Source organism: Pinus tabuliformis, chromosome 7 (assembly GCF_031772625.1).
Source record: "Pinus tabuliformis cultivar Carrire ecotype Pingquan chromosome 7, CPIR1, whole genome shotgun sequence".
Classification (NCBI taxonomy): domain Eukaryota; kingdom Viridiplantae; phylum Streptophyta; class Pinopsida; order Pinales; family Pinaceae; genus Pinus; species Pinus tabuliformis.
In genome coordinates this window covers 217,418,716-217,439,256 of record NC_142293.1, presented here as the reverse complement: position 1 = coordinate 217,439,256, position 20,541 = coordinate 217,418,716, and the positions used below count along the sequence as shown (strand labels likewise).

At 36.3% G+C, this 20,541-nt stretch overlaps 1 protein-coding gene across 1 annotated transcript in view; it reads left to right on the top strand.

Annotated features, from left to right (window-relative positions):
• The first annotated feature begins 9,082 nt into the window (after nt 1–9,082).
• LOC149246636 (uncharacterized) overlaps nt 9,083–20,541 on the top strand; it is a 65,278-nt gene continuing 53,819 nt past the window's right edge. The window contains exons 1-4 of the mRNA XM_089457983.1: nt 9,083–9,559; nt 9,727–9,915; nt 10,726–10,848; nt 10,948–11,091. Coding sequence (XP_089314109.1) covers nt 9,470–9,559; nt 9,727–9,915; nt 10,726–10,848; nt 10,948–11,091 — 546 coding nt within the window. The 5' untranslated portion in view covers nt 9,083–9,469. The remainder of the gene's footprint in view (nt 9,560–9,726; nt 9,916–10,725; nt 10,849–10,947; nt 11,092–20,541) is intronic.

Here is a 20,541-nt window from a genome sequence, read left to right as displayed (position 1 = left end):
TTCTATCACATAGGCTATGAAGAGGAATAACTTATGAGATGTAAATACTTCCAATAAGAACAAGGACAAAGTGTTCAAGAATATGTGTCTAAAGTTTAGAAGCAAACAATAATATTGTGTATCTCTTTGGAATAACTTCAAATAATAGTGCAATATCTTGGAGTCCTATTCAACCATATATGAAGGCAATTACTATTCTTGGGTGTGAAAAGCAAAGATGAGGAAAGCAAGAAAGTTCTTTACCTTGAGAGAGAATTCAAGAAGAGGTAACAATAACAGGGCCAAGAAGAGACCACAAAAAACTAAAGGCAAGAATATCACAACCACAACCTAAAGAAGAAACATTCCAAATATCTTTGCAAACATTATGATGTACATGAACACATAGATGAGAAGTATTAGAAGCTTCAATTGGAATTGCATCTGAAATGTCACAAGTCTGAGAAAGGAGAAAAGAAAAATACTAAGATGGAAGAAACAATGGTAGAGAGCATAATGATGTGGATGAAACCATAGTATGCACCACACTACAATAACTAAGTGAAAGTGGGTACAAAAGCACGTTATTCCAAATAAATTTCAAGCGAAGAAATTAAATGTAAATGCCCTATTTGATAACATTTCTCAATGTAATTTGATTTCTAAAACCTTAGTTGATGAGCTTGGTCTAGAGTTAGCATATTCATGTTTGTTGTGATGGTTATAAGAAAAATCCTACCATGAGAATCACCAAAATATGTAAATTATAGTTTGTCATTAGTGTTGATTATGATGGTGAAGTAGAATGCAATATAACACCTCTTGATGTATGCAACTTGATTTTCGGTAGTGCCTACTTTGTGGAATAGAGATACAATCCTATGTAATAAATGAAACAAATATTGCTTAGTCAAGAACAATAAGGCCTAACTCATCTAAACACATTCATGAAGAGGAAACATAACATTGGTAGCAGCAAAGCAAGACCATGCCAGGAGATTGATTGAGACATGTCAGATGCAAGCAACATTCATATCTTATGGAATGGTGGTGTTCGAAAATCAAGCAGAGGCTATGTGCTTCAATCTTCACCGCCAATAAATCCAAAAGACTCTTTTTAAGAAGATGTGATCCTAAATAGATCATTAATAAGAAAACAATTTACTTTTTAATAAATTTAATGTTTGAGTTATAAATTTAATGGTTGCAATGCTTTGTTAACCTTGTTTATAAGTCTAGTCAAATCCCTAGTCAATTTTATAGAGTGGATAATCCCTAGTCAATTTTATAGAGTGGAGGTGTTACCTCCACACTTTAAAAGTAGGTGAAATCTCCACACTTTAAAAGTAGCTGAAATGGCAAGGAAGGAGAGCTTTGGACACATCGAGTTTTCCACACATCATAAATACAAAGTAGTGATGTGGTATGGCAATGCAAAGCAAGGAGGCAAAGTTAGAGAGGTTCATTCTCTACACTCTACATGCGGATTCTCATGGAGGGCAATATATTTTATGGACCGGATGCTAAAACATTTTCCTCTACATTATGATGAAGCTTTGCCAATCATATCATGATAAAACTCCAACCTCCCCATTATCCACATTATGGTAGAGAAGAAGAGATTAAAAAAAAATCAACCTAGCAAATGAGTTGGCCGTATAGAGTGGTGACACATGTAATTTGGGTTCAACATAAAAATTTAATAAACTGAAAAATGCCATGTGACATCCACGTGGGTAATCATAAATTCTGACATTCTTTATTCTCAATTCACGTGGGTAATCATAAATGGTAACATTCTTTATTCGAATTCAGAGGAGAGTTACTATCTCGAGATATATATTATTAAAGTATAAACTATTGTGAAAAGCCTTCGCTGCAGATTTCTCATCTTGCATGAAAAAGCGTAACATGATATAAGAAAGGCACCGAGGACCTGTTACAGTTTCAACCGCCAAGAGTAAATCATCCTCTGCAATGATAAGTTTAACTGGAGTAATAATTCATTTTTATTTTAGAAGTTGTTTATTGAGGCGGAAAAATAGTTTGGACAGTTAAAAGTGGTTTGAATTTGGGTAATTTTTTTGTTAAAAATTTGTAAACGCCATATTTGAATCATGTTTTTGATAGTGGAAATAGATTCAGCATCATCAAAAATATCTAGAGCTAACCATTTTTACTTAGATTTACATAAATCTCTACCGAAGATGTAAACATAAATGCTCAACAACTAACTATATATAAATGCAAGCCATCATTGAAAAGTGTAAACTGAGCTATGTTATTGTTATTAACAAAAATAGACCGACACTGTATTTTATTATCAGAGAATAATTTGCTACAAAAGCATCTGCTATAGATGTCTTGCATTGCATGAAGAAGTGTACTACAAATTAGAAATCAAGAAAGGTATCAAATAATATTCACATTTTACTGGAGTGGGATAGCATATTAGATAAGAGAGAATAATTTTTAGATTATGAAATATTCTTAACTTCATTTTAAATTCCAAAATATTCTAAACGTTCTTTCACATTCCAAATATTCTTAAATTCTACGAAAAAACAAACTAAATAATAACCCAAAAATATTCACTTTGATTACATTACAGACACCCCTCTTCTTGTATTTAACTCACTTTTCAAAAGCGAAGTCACAGTGTTTCAGTTCTAATCTAACTATTACTGGATATTTGATTTTACTATCACGTGTCCGCTGTGGCGATACACAAGTCGTCTCGTATCAAACCACACAAGTGCGAATAATTATTCTTCATTTTTCTTTTTTCCTACTCAATTTTTTATGGTTATCACACGTCTATTTCTAGTGGTTGAGAATTATTATTCTTTCCATATTACTTTCCTTGAAATGAGAGTAGTCTCTTCATTACCTTTTTGTATATGCTATTTGTGATAATGTATCATGTTTGAGGAGATGTTGCCATCAATGTAGTCATTTCAGCCCCTTTAATTCATTTCTGTAATAGTTTATCGCAAGCAAGTTGTCATCTTTTTGTTATAATAATTTATTAGGTTTCATTATGGTAATTTGTTGAATTATATATATATATATTTTTCTCTGTAAAAATTAAATATATTAAAAGAAAGTAAAAATAAAGTTACAAGGAGGAGGTCGAAATCTCAAAAGAGAGCAGAAACTAGCTTTCAGTTCATCAAGACTATTCCAAGGTTGGGAGTTACATAATGCCCAAAAAACCATACATTGAGAACTGAACATATCAGTAAACCACAGAAAGGATAGGTGGTAGCCTTAAGCAACACTGTCAATACTATCCAGAGACCCATAGGCAAAAACAATTGAACCAAAGACCCATAGCAAAGACACTACCAGAGCCAAAGAAACACAACGAAGTAACCTAGGGAGCAAAAAGAAAAGTTGGGGGAGTGCGCAGGGCCCAGGAGGCATCAAATGACTGTGTCTTGGCCCGGATCTTCCTCCACAACCGGGCAAGCATTGCCAAACCAGAATTCACCCTCCTTTACCTCCTCATCCATACCACTGCCACCTGGATGTGCCAACGAACGACGTTTGCCACAAGAACCATCAGCAGGGTCAACAGAGCCCGAGACTCCCTGGAAGCTGCCATCTGGGGGCTGGGTGTCATCAGGAACATTTCCCTCGACATGCAAGTCACCACGATTGCTCACATTGCCTTTGTCTTCCAGATGCAGCTCGCTGCCATGGCCGCTCTGAGAATGCGTCGCCGAGGTGTGCACAGAAACGCTAGGCAAAGCCTCTTCCTCCGCGAAGATGATAGTAATGCTAGCCGAGAGAATAGGCTTATTGAGGCTGCTTTGAAACTTGAAATGGGTGGTCTGGAAGGTGTTATGCGGGAAAGGCTTGCAGACAGAACTGGGCTGAGGCTGAATTGCACGAGCTGAAGGAGGGGACTCAAGAGCCACAGGGCTATCAGACGAAGGAATAGGTCGAGACTGCCCATGACCACCACGCCTATCGCCATAGCGATTTCGCGTGTTGTGGTGCACCATGGTCAGGATGCGAATGGAGACCGAAGCAAAGTGGGTAACAGAATAAGGAACACAAGACGACCTGAAGGGAAACCGCCCAAAATTCAGGTAGCAGAGTTGAACCTTTGAAAGGGGGAGCTTGGCTTCCGCAGCAAAAGCCCCTCCAAGCCAAACACTGATGGTTGCAGTCGAACCACTGCAAGAATTCTGAGTCTGACGCAGGCTATAGCATGAGGACCAAGAGCAGAGAATGAATGGGAGAGCCGATGAACCCATGAATAAAACCTCAGGAGAATTTTCTCGACCAAAGTGAACAATAAATTCGAATTGCAGAGTGACCAGCAAGAGCCTTGTGTGAGCCTGCATTAACCAAGAGAGAGCATAGAGGAGTGTGCAATCCTGCCACTTGCAGGACCAAATGCCGGCGCAGGAGAGCCTCTCCATTAATGAACCATTAATACACCTGCATCCAGGTTATATATATATATATATATATATATATAATGTTAATTTTCATTTGTCATCTTATAAGAATATATTAGGTTGTATTATGGAAATTTATTGAATTAAATAAGATTTTTTTTTTTTTTTTTAAATTATTGTTTTTTATTTGTTATTTTGAAAGTTTATAGAGTTAATCATAATCTCATTATTAGAACAAATTATTCTATAAAATGTTATTTTTCCATCATTTTAACTTATAACATTTGTTGTAAATTTATTTACAGCAATTGTAATTTCCCTATCATGACATATGACAATGCAACTTAATATTAGGTAGTTTGGAGAGCTTTTACTTTGTGAAAGATTGTCTTTCTATCTCATAAAGATAATATAATATTGAAATACATATTTTCTCTCTTTCAATTATATGTAGCTCTAATGATTGGAAGAAATGTTGTTATGCTCTTTACTTGGGTTCAATTCCCAGATGTAACATATTATGCTCATAACAATTATGTCCTTGCATTGGTTTTGAGAATGAATATTCCTCATATGGAATATAAAGATATTTCGGGGAAGCAAAATATAACGGCTCTCTAATTAAAACTTTCTGATTGTATCATAATTACTTCCCAAAATATGTGTATTCCTCATACATAATATAAAGGTATTTTTTTGGAAGGAAATCATCAACAATTGAATTTTGAGAGAAATCACACCCAAGGGTTGATTTTCCTCTTAACCAACACAACATTTGGAAATAGGTATTGTACCTTGAAGAGGGCTTTAACTCAATGAATACGCAAGGATTTCACTCAACAAGTACACTTTACCCAAATACTCACAACAATAGTTCATAGAGACCTATGGCTTACAACACCACCTTTTTTTCTCAAGGCTTTCATGTGTGTAAGAACACTTCCTACTTTAGCCTTGACATCATAATATCTTTAGTAGTGGAGTTCTTTTCCAAAAATTCTAGGCTTAAATAATGGCCCTTAGTACCCCCCAAGCTAGATACATCCCCAACTTCCTCTTATCCACTTAAACAATACTTCAATCTTCCACTACTCCAACTACCAACATAAGCCAATGGTAATTTCCTCTTTCCCAAGACATAAAAGCATTCAATATCACAATAACCAAATTCCTAATGTCAATCTTTTCCTTTCCTTTTCCCTAAGAATTAGAACAATAATTTTCCAAAGACTTTTGTCCTAATTTCATCTTCTTCTTTTTTCCAACCTCCTTTCTAAGTGTAATTAGCCTTCCTAAATATAATTAGGATGAAATTATGGTTAGGTTTAAAGAAACTTAGGTCATTTATTTGTATTTAGTAGGTTAAAACCAACCTCTTTGGGCTTTAACTCTAGTTTAACTTAGGAACCATATTCCTAAGATTTCAGATCAAACTTTCCATTCCCAAGCATCACAAGGTCAAAACTTCAGGGTTGAATTTTCTCATTAAGAAAAAGGCATTTCCTTAGATGCAATTTCCAACACAATATTAAAACTCATCATTCTTAATCCCATCATTTGACCTAGGTTAGTGTGGGTCTTCGCATCATTAATATGTACTCATCATTTCTCAAACATGCTTGATAGTTTTACAAATACATCATATATCATTATTGTACCAATGTTAAGTGATATCATACTTACCATTACAATTGGTCATGGTAATGAACAAATAATAATCATAAAATCAATTCATTAAGTATATATTCTAATAAAATGGGATAATAATCACATAAAGTTCCACTATTCCCATAGTAAAATATCTCAAGTGAAATATGTAATTGCATGAGAAAAACATTCATAATCATAAATTTTAGTATTCACCATAGTGAAGTTATTTAAAAAAAACTACACTCAAGTAAGGAGATCATCCAACTAAACCAAAGTGAACTAAGTAAAGCAAGGTGTAGAACAAGATATTACAAGTGAGTGAAAGTGTTTTAAAAATAACTATGCTTAAGTAAAGATATCATCTAACAAAACCAAAATGAACTAAGTAAATCAAGATGTAGAACAAGATATTACAACTTCTCACCCACTAAAAAGGCTACGACATTGGAACTGATTAACCTAAAAAATATAAGGATAAAGTTCTCTTATTTCTAATTCAAATTCCCATGTTTCATCTCCTTTTGTGTAATATTACCAGTGAACCTTGATCCATCCAATAACTTTGTCCCATAAAACATGTTTATTAGTTCCCATAATCATTAGGGGTTTGGTTTGGAATTCCTTGTTGTCCTACATCTACATAATGTCAAAGACTAGGACATGATTTGGATCAAAAAAATATTTCTTAAGTAAGGAGGAGATATTTTATTATTATTTTTTTCACTAGGAAAAAATCAACAGAGTTTCTATTAATAAGATTGTTTACATAAAAACCATCATCTAGCATCTATCGCCATGATACCCCTATTTAACAATATGACCCATATATCCCAAAAAGCATCTTGCAAATTAATCCTAAAACCAATAGCTTTAACCTTTTTAACAATGTATACAATCAACATATGACCAAAACAAGTATATTATAGCAATAAACATCGATGAAAATAAACAAAAATAGAAAACCCCCCCAACTATGTCATGTATAAAAAAATTTCCCTGACCCAAGATAACTATCGTTATATGCATTGTAGATGACCTCACCAAGAATATATAATGGCCAACTTTTGATAATGCATCTATAGTCCCATTTGGTTCCTAGAATATATGTGTAAAAGTTAGCTCATCAAATAATATGATCATTTTTTTAATCTTATGCATCCAATAGGATTGAAGGATGTCTCGTCTGCATCCCACTCAATAATCGCTTTAGAGTCACCAAAAACATCCATAACCTTTATAAATAACCATTTTGCACAATATAAAATGCCCCAGAGTGCAATGATCTTCGCCCTCAAGTTGGTGCCCGACCCACTGAACCAATTGAAATGATATAAATGTCTTGGGTTTATAACAATGTATGCACCACTCCCACAAATGTTCATATTTGCAACTCCATAAAAAAAACCGACCGGGCATCAACACCAAATGTCCACCAGTTTGATACATCTCTTCCAACCCTTACATGCCCAAGAATCAATCTCATTAAAATATATACATATATTAGTACTGGTTCTCTGAATGTCCACTAATTGATTCTAAAAATTACACCTATTCCTATATTTAACTCATTACACTAATTTCCTCCATTTACCCCAATATAATAAAATCATTTTGGCTTAGCTCTATGAAATACTTACTCTTCACCCCTGAAATTTCATTATAACCTTTTGTTATTTACACAACTTTTTAATCTATCTCGTGTAATTTTCAAGTTTTATTGCATGTGCTTCAAAGTTTCGCACCAATTATAACCTACCCCTGTATTGTCGCAAAATATGTGAGTATTGTATTCCTTTATTGTGATAGTTTATTGGGTCAGTTGTAATCCTTGCTATTATGGTAGCTTATCAAGCTAGTTGTAAAATATCCTCTTATCATGCCAACATATTTAGCCAATTTGTAGTCATATAATCATAGTGGCTTATTGGGAAGTTGCCGTAATCTCCTTATTATAGCAACGTATCAGGTTAGTGGCAATTCCCATAAGTTGAGGGTATTGGGCTAATAGTTGTAACCCCATATTGTGGTAGCTTATTAAGGTAATTGTAATCTCATTCGTGTTAGGTAAATTTGATTCGGTGAAGGAATTAAGGTAGTTAAGTTAATAATCGTGGTTTTTGGCATGTGGTATTTATGGTTTATGGTATTAAGCTTATGGTATTACATGTGTGACAAAACTTTTAAAATGTTTGGGGATTCTCCATTATAATGTGATTCGGTGAAGGAATTAAGGTAGTTAGGTTAATAATCGTGGCTTTTGGATGTGGTATTTATAGCTTATGGTATTAAGCCCATGGTATTACATGTGTGACAAAACTTTTAAAATGTTTGGGGATTCTCCATTATAACGTGTCAGGGTTGAGTGGTGAAGGCTCACATAGCCGGGGCCAAGATATTGGATGACTTGACTGTATTTAAGCCAAGGTTAATAATAGATCTATTGTTGGTTGGTTTTTTCTGAATTGGTGTTTTCCATGGTAAATCATTATTTATGCGTGTTGTTGTTTTATATGTGATTGTTTACCAGGTTAATAATAGATCTATTGTTGGTTGGTTTAATTTTAAGGTCATGGCCAAACCACATCAAGTTGGTGTATGAGGCTCCTTTGTTTGTGGGACAAGGGATCCACCTCCACGCAACGATTTGACTGCCAAATATACGAAGGCATACAAACTCTACCCCTTTGGTTTTGAATGTCTGACCTCTTAGGAAGAAATACAATTTGTTTGTGTGGAATTTAGTTCCCACTATATTTTAGGTTCAAATGTCATGAGAAAAAATTAAAAGTGAAAATCAATTGTGAAATTACATTATCCAAATAATTCAAACTTAATAGAGACACAATTTCACAATTTTAAATTTTAGTGATAACCTCCCCCTTAAAACATATAATTACTTCATCCCACCAAGAGTCTTTCTTATTATTTATATATTAAATAAATATTGAATTAATGACGGATAAGACGGCTTCACATTTATCTTACTATAAATGTGAAATGATATGCCCCACTATGTAATTTGAAAAGCCGTGTACTAGAATTTTTTAATTTTCACGCTCTGGGTGGTCGGCCCTTACAGATACTGGTCAAATGCAAAGATTCAACAAAGCCGTTGAAAGGAAAGAGTATCCAGCTGTGGACCCTCGACCCAGAAACAGGCGTCGGGTATTACACAAATATAATGGGGAAAAACATGTTTTCGCAGCGATATATTTAGAAAAGGCAACGTGTACCTGACTTCTACTGTTCGAAAACTTTTCACGGGCGTCTTTAAAACGTGGCTGGAAGTGAAATTCCTTTACCGTCAAGGCTATGAACGAATAAAGTGCAGTATGATCAAGATCTGGAAACTGGAAGCATAAATAGTTTGATGATCTCTGGGCGTTCTCTCGATCCCTTTCAATTATTGCCGAAGGAATATTTGGGATATGGATAATCCAAGGAGTAGACCACAAGCAAGCATATCAGTTCCAGGATTGCCTCCATGGATGAAGAACACCCTGCAAAAATTTATGCAGGTCAGTCAGTCTTTTTCCCTTTTGGGTTTGTGTTATAATTATAAAATCTCGTAGATGGATTGGATTGTTGATTTTAATCGTTTATTCTGAGATAGGGATCTTAAATTGAATGTTTATTAGGTACCCATGTTCTCATTGTGGATCGTAGCTTGTTTGTCTGGTATTAGGAGGGGCACACCCATATCAAGTCCGTGTCCAGTACACTACACAAGTTAGGACGCCCTGGAACAAAAAGCACCGCGACATCCACGGAGGCAAGCGAACCAGAGCCTTTAGATTTCAGGGTAAAATTGGAAAAACAGCTCCAGGCATGGAGGGAAAACAATCAATGGGTTGAGCCAGCTCCTAAAATAGAGGTAGGTATTCGGCAACACCCACCTTTTCAATTAGAGGTTTTTATCATCCCAATTTGAAGGGACGATTAATTCGGTTGGTTTTCTAAATGTGAAGGTGGGACTATTCTTTTAAATGTAAAGGTATTTTATTTTTCATTAATACATAATAACTGTGAGAAGGGTGTAGTTTTTTTTTTAAAGGATGTAGTTTATGAGGTTGTATTGACGCCAAAAGCTTTGCCAATTGAGAAGCTGTTGTTGGGACGCAAGTCTCTGGATTGATGCGATAACATTCTCCCTCAAATCAGTATTAACATTGCGAGACGTTCTAATATCATGTTTTATGGGCTGTCTTCAGTTCACGATTGTTATATATCTAATGTCTATTACAATGTAACAATTACAATGTAACATTATTGTTACAGTGACATATCCCTATATTGGAATTTCATTTCATATTAATGATCATCTTCTTCTCAGTGCACCAAAAAAGAGGATATATCAAAGACCCATAAATAAATCAATGGACCAAGGCATGGATATGCTGCTTAGCCCTCCTTAGGAGGGCCAAAACTTCTCAGTGCACCAAAAAAGAGGATATATCAAAGACCCATAAATAAATCAATGGACCAAGGCATGGATATGCTGCTTAGCCCTCCTTAGGAGGGCCAGCATATCCACTTTTGTACCAATGTCAAGAGAGTCAATATTATATCTGAAAGCCCCTATCGTAGCTAAACACTGAAGTCCTAAGTCTGATTGTTGAACAACTTTCAATTAAGGGGATAATTTTCCCTTATTTTACAATGAATTGTTATGTGGGTGAAACAGGTTACTGTCCCAAAAGGCTCCCTCTGCCACTTGGATGCCACTGCAGAAGTTGGATTACCTCCAGATGCAGTGTTTGACATTGTTATTGATCCAGATAACAAGAATGTATTCAAGAACATCAAGGTATTAGTGCTCTGAGAGTAAATATCTCCATGTTTTGTAATTTTTAAATGGCACTGTTTGAATTTGATCATGATGTTGATTGATGGCATAAATGTACAGGAAGTGAAATATAGGAAGATCTTAGAAGATGAGGGACACCGGCAACTGGTCGAGGTCGAGCAGGCTGCAATCTGGAGATTTCTTTGGTGGTCAGGAACCATATCAGTCAGAGTTTTTGTTGAACAGGACAGGCACAATCATACAGTAAGTAACTAAACTCATCATATGATTTGTAAGGTGTTCCCACATCTAATTAAATGCAAGTTCTAATAGAATATAATTTCCTTGCAATGGATGGTGCCTAGAATATTTCCTCATAAGTGATGGAAAATATATGTTCAGTCATTATCAGGTTGCAACCTATGTCACTGAGCTTGGATTTGAGTTTCCGTGCAAAGTTGGAAAACGAAACATGTCTAAAATTGTGAGTAAATCGACATATTAAAGAGTATCAGTAAGTGTCGTAAAATTTTTAGAACATTTTAGTGTTTGAGCTGGCACTCTCATGCATCCAGTGTATACGGACCATGTACAATATCTGTCATTTGTTTCCCCACCATATTAATAAGCCTCATGACGTAGACTAATTGTCTGAAACCTTTTGCAAAGAGTTGTTAGTTAATAAGGGGATGGGGAAGATGGCAATCACATTCTTACGAAAGGGCTACTTGCACCTGCAGTAGTTTCCTTGAGCTTGTGTACCATTCTCCGTAGTCATTGACCACCTTGTCATTTGCCCAGATTTACTATTCTCAATTTATCAAACTGTGATCGTCTTTGTGGGTTTATTATTATATTCATTGGACTACAGAGCTCTCCCCCATAACAAAGCATGCGCAATGGACTTCCAACAAAGTGATATATTAGTGGGGTTAAAGCGTCCAACCGTAATATAGGAAGATAATGGGCATGGATAATGTAAGTTGCTTATTTTGAATTGAATGGTTACCTTTTGTTCTGTCTGGACCTTCTTGCCTTTGGAGGGAAGGGATTATGACAGTTCATATGTTAAATTTGGACAACTAGGTCCAAACTCCATGTTCTGATGCTCAGATTAAGAGGCTAATATTTTTGTTGGATTCCTCTTTCTGAGAGGTGTAAAATCCATATAAAAATAGTCTTAATCCGATGAGCAGAACTTATATTTTGAATTTATTATTCTTAATAAATTATATGTGCAAAGGTCAGCCAGTTTTGTAATGTAGGCTCACATGCCCAACAGATGTGTCACACACCCTCATTGATGGATATATATATATAGGAAAAGTTGGAGAGAATTTGATCACAACACAACTCACATCTTCCTCTCTCATCCTAAAAAGTACGAGCTACCTGGAGGACGAATTTCAGCCACACGTGGGAAGGACGAAGAGGATTTTTCTGCTGCTAGGGTTTCGGAGAAGTTTGACCAGCGTTGACTTTGGTCAACACTTGGTCCAAACAAGCTGAAAACTTGTGGGAGGTTCGATTTTTGAAGGCCATACTACTTGGCACAAAAATCGAGGTCAAAGGGTTGACCGTTTTGCTGCTGCGTTGACTTTTAGCTTGCTGCCCCTGCGTTGACTTTTCAGGACAGCGTTGACTTTTGTAGAACTGACTTGGGTTGACTCATCTACTGGTTGGAGGGTTGTTGTGACACATGCTGGGCTGGCTGACCAAAGGAGACTTTGCTGGTTGAAGCATCCTGTTGACCGCCGAAACAAACACATACATTTTTCTTGTTTCTGATTTGTCTTCTGTAAGATCTGCTTATATGTTCTATCTGCATTTTGCTTATCTACTTGTATGATTGCTGTGAGAAAAGTGAAATTGCTCTTAGCATAGAACATCTACAAAACTTTACATCATAGTATGGTTGCACACCTGTACAGTGCTTGGATCTCTCTGTATCAAGGAAAGGTTTCCAGTCGGTACAATGAAGCTTCCTACATACACATTGGCAATTTGGAGAGGGGAGTCATAGAAATGCGTGACTTGTGGTGGAAATCCACTGCAAATATTTTCTGATAGGGAGAGCTTTACAACATAGTAAAACATAAACCATGAAGGAGGTTGGAATATGATAAACATAGGAGAAAAGTAAAATTTGGAGAATAACAGAGGAATATTCTGCAACTTACAAAGATATATAGAGATTGAAATTTGTTGGTTGCCAATATCCTAAGTTGGACATTTGCATAAGAATGTCAATGCCATGTTCCTCATTGCTACATTGTATCCATCAAATGTATGCTAGATATGCTAGAGAATAAAGGGATATTGAGGTTGTACAAGCCTCATTTATTTTATGCATGGTAAGTATAACATGCATCATGATTTGGCTTCTTTTGGGCACATGGGAGAAAAACAAGAAACAGAAGGGAATTCTGCTGTTCTTAAAGTGAATTCCAAGTGAAAAGTGAACTCGACGACCCCCCAAGCATCAACAGTTATGAGGATTCGAATACCTCACAAAATAAATCTTCATTTAACAGCAAATCAGAGCTCCTAGACCAAACCTTTTCTCCGACTATCTTCAAAAGGACGAACACAATAGATCGCGAAGCTAAGACACCAATGTCCCGAGAACCAGAAGAGATGAAGGAGATGCAAGATAAAGGAAGTTGGAATACCGTAGAGAAAAAAAAGAAAGCTACAGGTAACAGCACCAATCTCGCCAAGAAAGACGAGGAGCCAGACAATTAAAAACTAAGAAAATTATAGGTCCGATAGACCAATTTGGTCTCAGTGGACGTTAACCATCATCATCATCATCATCATCATCATCATCAAGAGCTAGTTAGTTCTTTTCTCACATTTCAAAAAATCATATTTGCACTATCTTCCTAGCTTTAAGTGAAACTATTTTCTCCTGGCCTACCATGAGTTGCGGACAGCAGAATTCCATGGCTGCAAACTCCAAGTGCAGCTTACAAGCAAGGTACTAGCAATGCCAAAACAACCATATTGAAATTTATCAAGGCAATGAGGCTTGCCATACCTGCAGTACCATCTTGAGGATGCGTGGGCAATGCTATTGGTGTTTGATATAACTTGGATGTTGTAATAAGTTATCTTGTTATAGTTCTGGTGACTCCCATGTGAGTTTGATCAGCACCCTATATCATGATAACGTCTTTTGTGTCCATAGGGGTATATTCGGTGGTTGTAATCACCATAGCAGGCAAACAAAATGCAACAATGATAATAATCTCATACTTACAAAGTTGCATCCACCACTTCTTGTTGAGAAATCTAGAGCATTACTATTAGGTGATTTCTCTTCTATTAGTGACTGCTTGTGAATGCTTTTTACTTCTGTAGATTAGGGTCTTCTTCTTGTTAGATTATTAGTGTTCTTTTTCATCAAACATTAACCAATGCATGAACATAAATAGACAAGAGACACAGCGTGTAGGCTATGATCCAAGGCCAAAACCTCTTACTCTTTGAGAGGAAAACCCGCATGAATTCTTCTTATAGAGATTCCAATTGACGAATACCAAGACCAAGACCCTTGACCTAGTAGCCTCTCCAAGACCAAGACACAAGTCCTCTTCCATCTTCTCGTTCATCCTTTCTCGGTTCCTTCTACTTCAAATCTTTCATCATATGAGATCACTGTTGTCATGTAGTTATATCAAACTGAGGTCACTGTAATACTCCTCTTCCTCCAGCAGTAGAACCGAATCCTTATGTCTGAGATAGTACTGAGACCTTCTTCAACACAATATTACGAAGGGCTAGTCACATACTAGTGATCCTCTTCCTGAATGCTTCTTTGCTGTGAGATATACCAAATCACTGTGGCATAATATTGAACTGTAGGTTCTTAATGATCTTCATGATACGGAACTGTGACTCCTTCCAAGACACTGAACTGTGGTCTTATACAAAGACCAATCTCTTCCTCGCTATCACTGTGATCTCTACCCAAGAGGGATCCAAATTCCCTTTATCACAAAATTGTAGCCTTCAAACTGTTGCCTTCACCGAGTAGGATAGAGGTGATCTGAATTTCTTTCTGCTACGATTTACACGAAATCTCAGTGATATATGTCAGAACCACAGAGATATACGAGGTTCTGTCCCTAGATCTCCTCGTTGTCCTTACCCATCCGAATTTTGCACTGTGATTAGACATCCGAATTCTTCACTGTAACTGCCCACCGAAACTACAGAAGAATCCAAACTTCTGAACTTGTGTTTTATGCGAAGTGTCTTCACCCTATTTATAGTGGTTGGTCTTCATAAATAAGCTGACATGAGCCATGTGAACCGATGTGTCTCTTAAATAGGTAAGCTGACTTGATCTTCACTTCGTTTGGAGGCTGACTTCAAGAGAGAGACTTGTGCTTGTCATTGGAGGGCTTTATAGACATATATATTTGACATATGCTCAAGAAGAGCTCTTCATACATGACATTGACTCTTTGACTCTAATGATAAATCCTAAGGCTTTCAATGGGAGCCACTAACAAATAAAATCTCTTGCTCATGAAACCCATGAAGCAAGCCTTACAATAATAATTTTATTTTTTTCTTTACATCATTTACAGAAGTCACAATTACATGTCATTATGAAGACTGAACCTAGTTACACTTTTCAACACTTCCTTCTCTTAAGTATTATTGGAGGGATCATGTGAACTTGTGGAGCACATAAAACCATCATACTTATGTCTGGAATCTTTTTACATGATACAGTCATGTATTTTATCCTTGATATTGATTTGGATACCATGTTTGTGTCTTTGACTAATGCCAAATTTTGTTAGTTGCCAGGATTATGTCGAAATTTCCCCTTGCTTGCTATAGCGAGAACAATTGGCTACTTGCTTAGGATATTTTTCTAATTCACTTTTTTTTTTTTTTTTTTTTTTTTTTTTTCAGGAGAAAGGTTTGTTTCTATCATATTATATAATATACAAAAATATGGAGTGAGCTCTGATCATCATTTATTGCCTCACACACTTGCATGCCCATGGAACAGTTCTGTAATAGACATCATACCTTATCCTAGGTATGCTGACTTCTTATATTTAGACTGAACCATTACCTATGAAGATACATGCAACTCAGTATGGACCTTATTCATTGTCTACTATGTTTTGGCTAGGTCATTTTTGAACTCCGGGATCATTTACTTTATGTGTTCTGTCAATCTTTATGCAACTTGGGATTTTGGCCAAACAATCTCTTTTGTATCATCTTGGGTGGTATTTCCTGATTTGGGACTTCTCCATACAATCCACCCAATCCATAAATCAAGGCCTAGAGCTGATTGGGATAACTATCACACGATCGTGGCAGGTCACACGTTCTCCAAGTTGCATGCTGATGTCTTCTTCGAATATTATTAGAGATACTTGATGAGAGACTCCTTTCAGGCCAAGGGTCAGGTTGGCTTTTGACCTTGGTACCGGACCATTGACGATATCCTCACCCTTTGTGCCATCATTGAGCGGGCAAAACACTGCTCTTCAAAAGTAATCTGCTGCCTTGTCAACTTTTGAAAGGCATTTGACTCAGTGTTGAGGGAAGCCTTGTTCCAAAGACTTAGAGACATCGACACTTTGGAGACTGCTCACTTCTATTATATGTCTCTTTGATCCTATTCTTGGTTGCCTCCACACAATGCATGGATTGTCGTATTTTATTAGGAGCACCATTGGGGTAATGTAGGGGTGTCCTTTCTTACCCACATTGTTCGAGATGTATATCAATGTGTTGGAATCCTTTTCGTAGGAGCATGTACACCTTGTGGATGGCTGTCTTTTTCACCATTTCTTGATCTCCATCCTCTTTTTCGTTGATGATGTGGTCCTCTTGGCATCCACCCTAGAGTGCCTTCAAAGATAGTTGGATGCCTTATCCAATATTTGTGACCTTCAATGATTGATGCCGCCAAAGATCCTAAGATGTGTGAGGGATGACCTTTTACCAAGGCATATTTCATGTGGAGTCTTGTTGACCAACACTAATGAAGAAGACCTATTTACGAGGTAACACATAGTGTTCACTGCCTTTGCCCACAAATCTTGTGCCAATCGTGCACCACTAAGCATGCTCCTTCCCTTGTCCATCAACGTCCTATTGTTGGTGTACTATACCATAAAATTCACCTTTGTTGTCATTTCTCAACACCTTTATCTTCTTATCTATATGTTTTTCCACAATAGATTTGAACTCTTGAAATTTTCTGAAAACCTCATATTGATTCCTTAGGAAATACCACTGTGTCATTCTGGAGGTATCATTAATAAAGGAAACATAATATAGAGATACACCTAGTGATTGTACGGGTTGTTGAGAAATCTAGGGCATTAACGTTAGGTGATTTCTCTTCTAGTAGTGACTGCTTGTGAATGCTTTTTACTTCTTTAGATTAAGATCTTCTTCTTCTTAGATTATTAGTGTTCTTTTTCATCAAACAATAACCAATGCATGAACATAAATAGACAAGAGACAGAACATGTAGGCTATGAGCTAGGCCCAAAACCTCTCACTCTTTGAGAGGAAAACCCGCACAAATTCTTCTTATAGAGATTCCAGTTGATGAATACCAAGACCAAGACCCTTGACCTAGTAGCCTCTCCTCCAAGACCAAGACCCTTGACCTAGTAGCCTCTCCAAGACCAAGACCAAGACACAAGTCCTCTTCCATCTTCTCGTTTACTCTTTCTCGGTTCCTTCTACTTCAGATTTCGCACCATATGTGATGACACCCAATTGTGATCACTGTGTTTGTCAAGGAAACCAAACTTTCTCCTTTAGTAGTAACACCGAATTCTGAACCAAAGTCACTGCCCCTTTTTGGTGCCATCGAGACCTTCTTTCTTGTCATAGTAATGAGCCCTTGACATTGTGATTCGAACTTGCTTCTCTTCTTGTCACTGTAATGTATCCATCCGAAACTCAGAAAGAGATCCGAACTTCTGTTGACTGAGATCAACCCTTACTGCCCCTTCCTTTCTTCCTTTCTCTCCTTTCCTTTTCTATCTGAACTTGACATCCTAACTTGACACTTCTTCGTTGTCACTGTGACCTGAATCTCAGAGGGATCCGAATTCCCTTACCTCTCACTAAATTGTAGTCTTCACTGAATTCTAGCCTTCACTAAAATGGTTATGCAAATAAGAGATAATCTGAACTTATCTTCCATCATAGTCATCCGAAAAACTCAGAGAAGGATGTCTGAATTTTTGTGTGTGAGGAATAGGCCGAGGTGCCTATTTATAGTGGTCTCCCATGAATATAAGCCGACTTGTCTTTATCGAAGGGTTGTGTCTCAAAAGGTGAGCCAACATGAGTGTTGTAACTCCATCTTGAAGCCGACATGGAAGAGGAGGACTTGTGCTTGTCGTTGGAGAGCTATTTGGTGATCTTATTGACTCATATACATTCTTCATACATGACATTGACTTTATGACTTTTATGACAAATCCTAAAGCTCTCAATGGGAGCTTATCTACAAAATAAACTCTCTTACTCATGAAACCCATGAAACAAGCATTACAATAATAATTTTATTTTCTTATTTTCATCATTTACAAAAATCACAATAACATGCCATTATGAAGACCGAACCTAGTTACACTTTTCAACACTGTACTCACCCAAATACATCACTATGAACTACCTTCAGGATCCCCCTTACCCTTAGTAGCACTAGATGGGAATTTAACACAATTATGCTTCCCATAAATACATTGTTTACAAAAGTCAACTTTTAGAGAGTTACTAGGTAAACCTTTGATCATACCTTTACTCTACAAGCTCAAAGTCCTTTATTTCGATTGTGTCCCATCCTTCAATGCCACAATATGGTCTTGTCCACTAGACAAGAGGTTGACTTGTCAATTTCAAGAACGACTGCACTATTGCATTCACCTTGGTCAACATGCCCCAACAACTTGTACAATGGCCTTGTTACCGCCTGTCAAACACATCTAAGTTAGTGAGAAAAGCCCTTAACCCCATAAGGTGTGGTTGGTGGCAAATTAAAGAGATGTGACTATCACCTATTCCCAACTCTCTTCATTTAAGCTCTCTCCTAGGTCAATTAAGAGGGGTGGTCCCTAAAGGAAAACAAAGTCAGAAGGTTTCAAGGAGATGTTAGAGTGAAATGGATTACTTTTAAGATTATGAGCAAATATAATGTGAGCAATATGAAATAAAATGAACTTCAATAACCATCAACACTTGAGATAATGATAAGCATATATAAAACCAGTGACTTCAAATATTGCTTTAAGAATAAATAATACTTGCTCAAAATAAAATTAAGCGTTTCAAATTGAAAGACAAACAAACTTGTCAATCAAACAAATGATGCTAGCAAGGTATGATACCGATGCAAGATATAAAATATGCTTTCAAGAAATACTTTTAAAATATATGATCATTCATAATCCAAAGCATGTAAGGAAGTAATATAGAATACCTTGCAAGGAAATAAATTAAACTTTAATTGCAAAAGTGAACAAGACGATACTTGCCTAAATGAGATAATCAATTTAAGACATTTGCATCAATGACAAGTACATGAAATGATTTGCAAGTAAACTAGTAAAATGAATTAGCATGAAATGCACCTAAACTAAAGTTTGATGCAATTATCTTGGTTAACTTAAATCTAAATGCCTAGTTTAGATGTGACCTTTCTTTCGATTGTTTTGAAACAAGTCTCTTATGTAAGTTGTAGAAAGGGGTCCAAGAGAAAGACAACAACGTCTATATTAACAATATCTTCCTTGGATTACCCAACACACCTGATGCCTCTGGCGTTGCAAAGACTATGGCTCTGACAACTGCAAGGCCACCGTGTTAACCATATAAGAGGGTCTATGTCCCTCAAGTTGATGGAATAAAGGGAGCCTTAAAAATGTCTTTCAACCAAGCTTATACTTTTAGGTAAATCAAGTTAAGATGCAACTATACTAAAATTTCTAATATGATATGCAAGTAAGTTTTCCAAATAGATATTTGCAATGCTTTCAATATAATAGAAATAGTGCTCAAAATAAATTTCAAAATGTAAACTCAATTGGAAAAAGAAATGAGCTTGCACATGAATTAAGTAAGATTACTAAATGCTTTGCTTCAAGTAAATGGAAATATGCCCAAATAAAGATAACTTGGATAATTGCTCAAGATAATGCAAAATACATAAACTTCATATAAGATCGTAAGTTACTCCAAATAATTGCTTTGACAAATGATAAACCAATAACCAACTAAAGCAGTGAAACTTAATATTCATATGCTTGCAAAAATGAGCAAATAAACTAAATGAGCATGTAAATAATGAGCCTATTGTGAGGCCAACATGGAGCAAATTGTTAGAGTAGCTAAATCTACTTTGTTACTTGAAATGAGATGCCTTGCAGAAAATAAATTGCTTCCAAAAGTAAGATTTAGAATTGTGCTTGAAAGCTAAACTTGAAATGGCAAAGCATGAAAATAAGTAACAAAAGCAAATTCAAAAAATTAAATTGTGAAAGTGATGTGTTAATTTTAAGGCATGCAAGATGAAAAACTAAGAAAACTAGCTCAAAATCAAAGCACCCACATGTTCCTCCGCAAGAGGAGAAAATGATGCTTGGGTGAAAACCCAAGTTCCCACAAGAAAAACTAAGTTTTTATTAAATGTTACAAGATCAAGAACCTTCC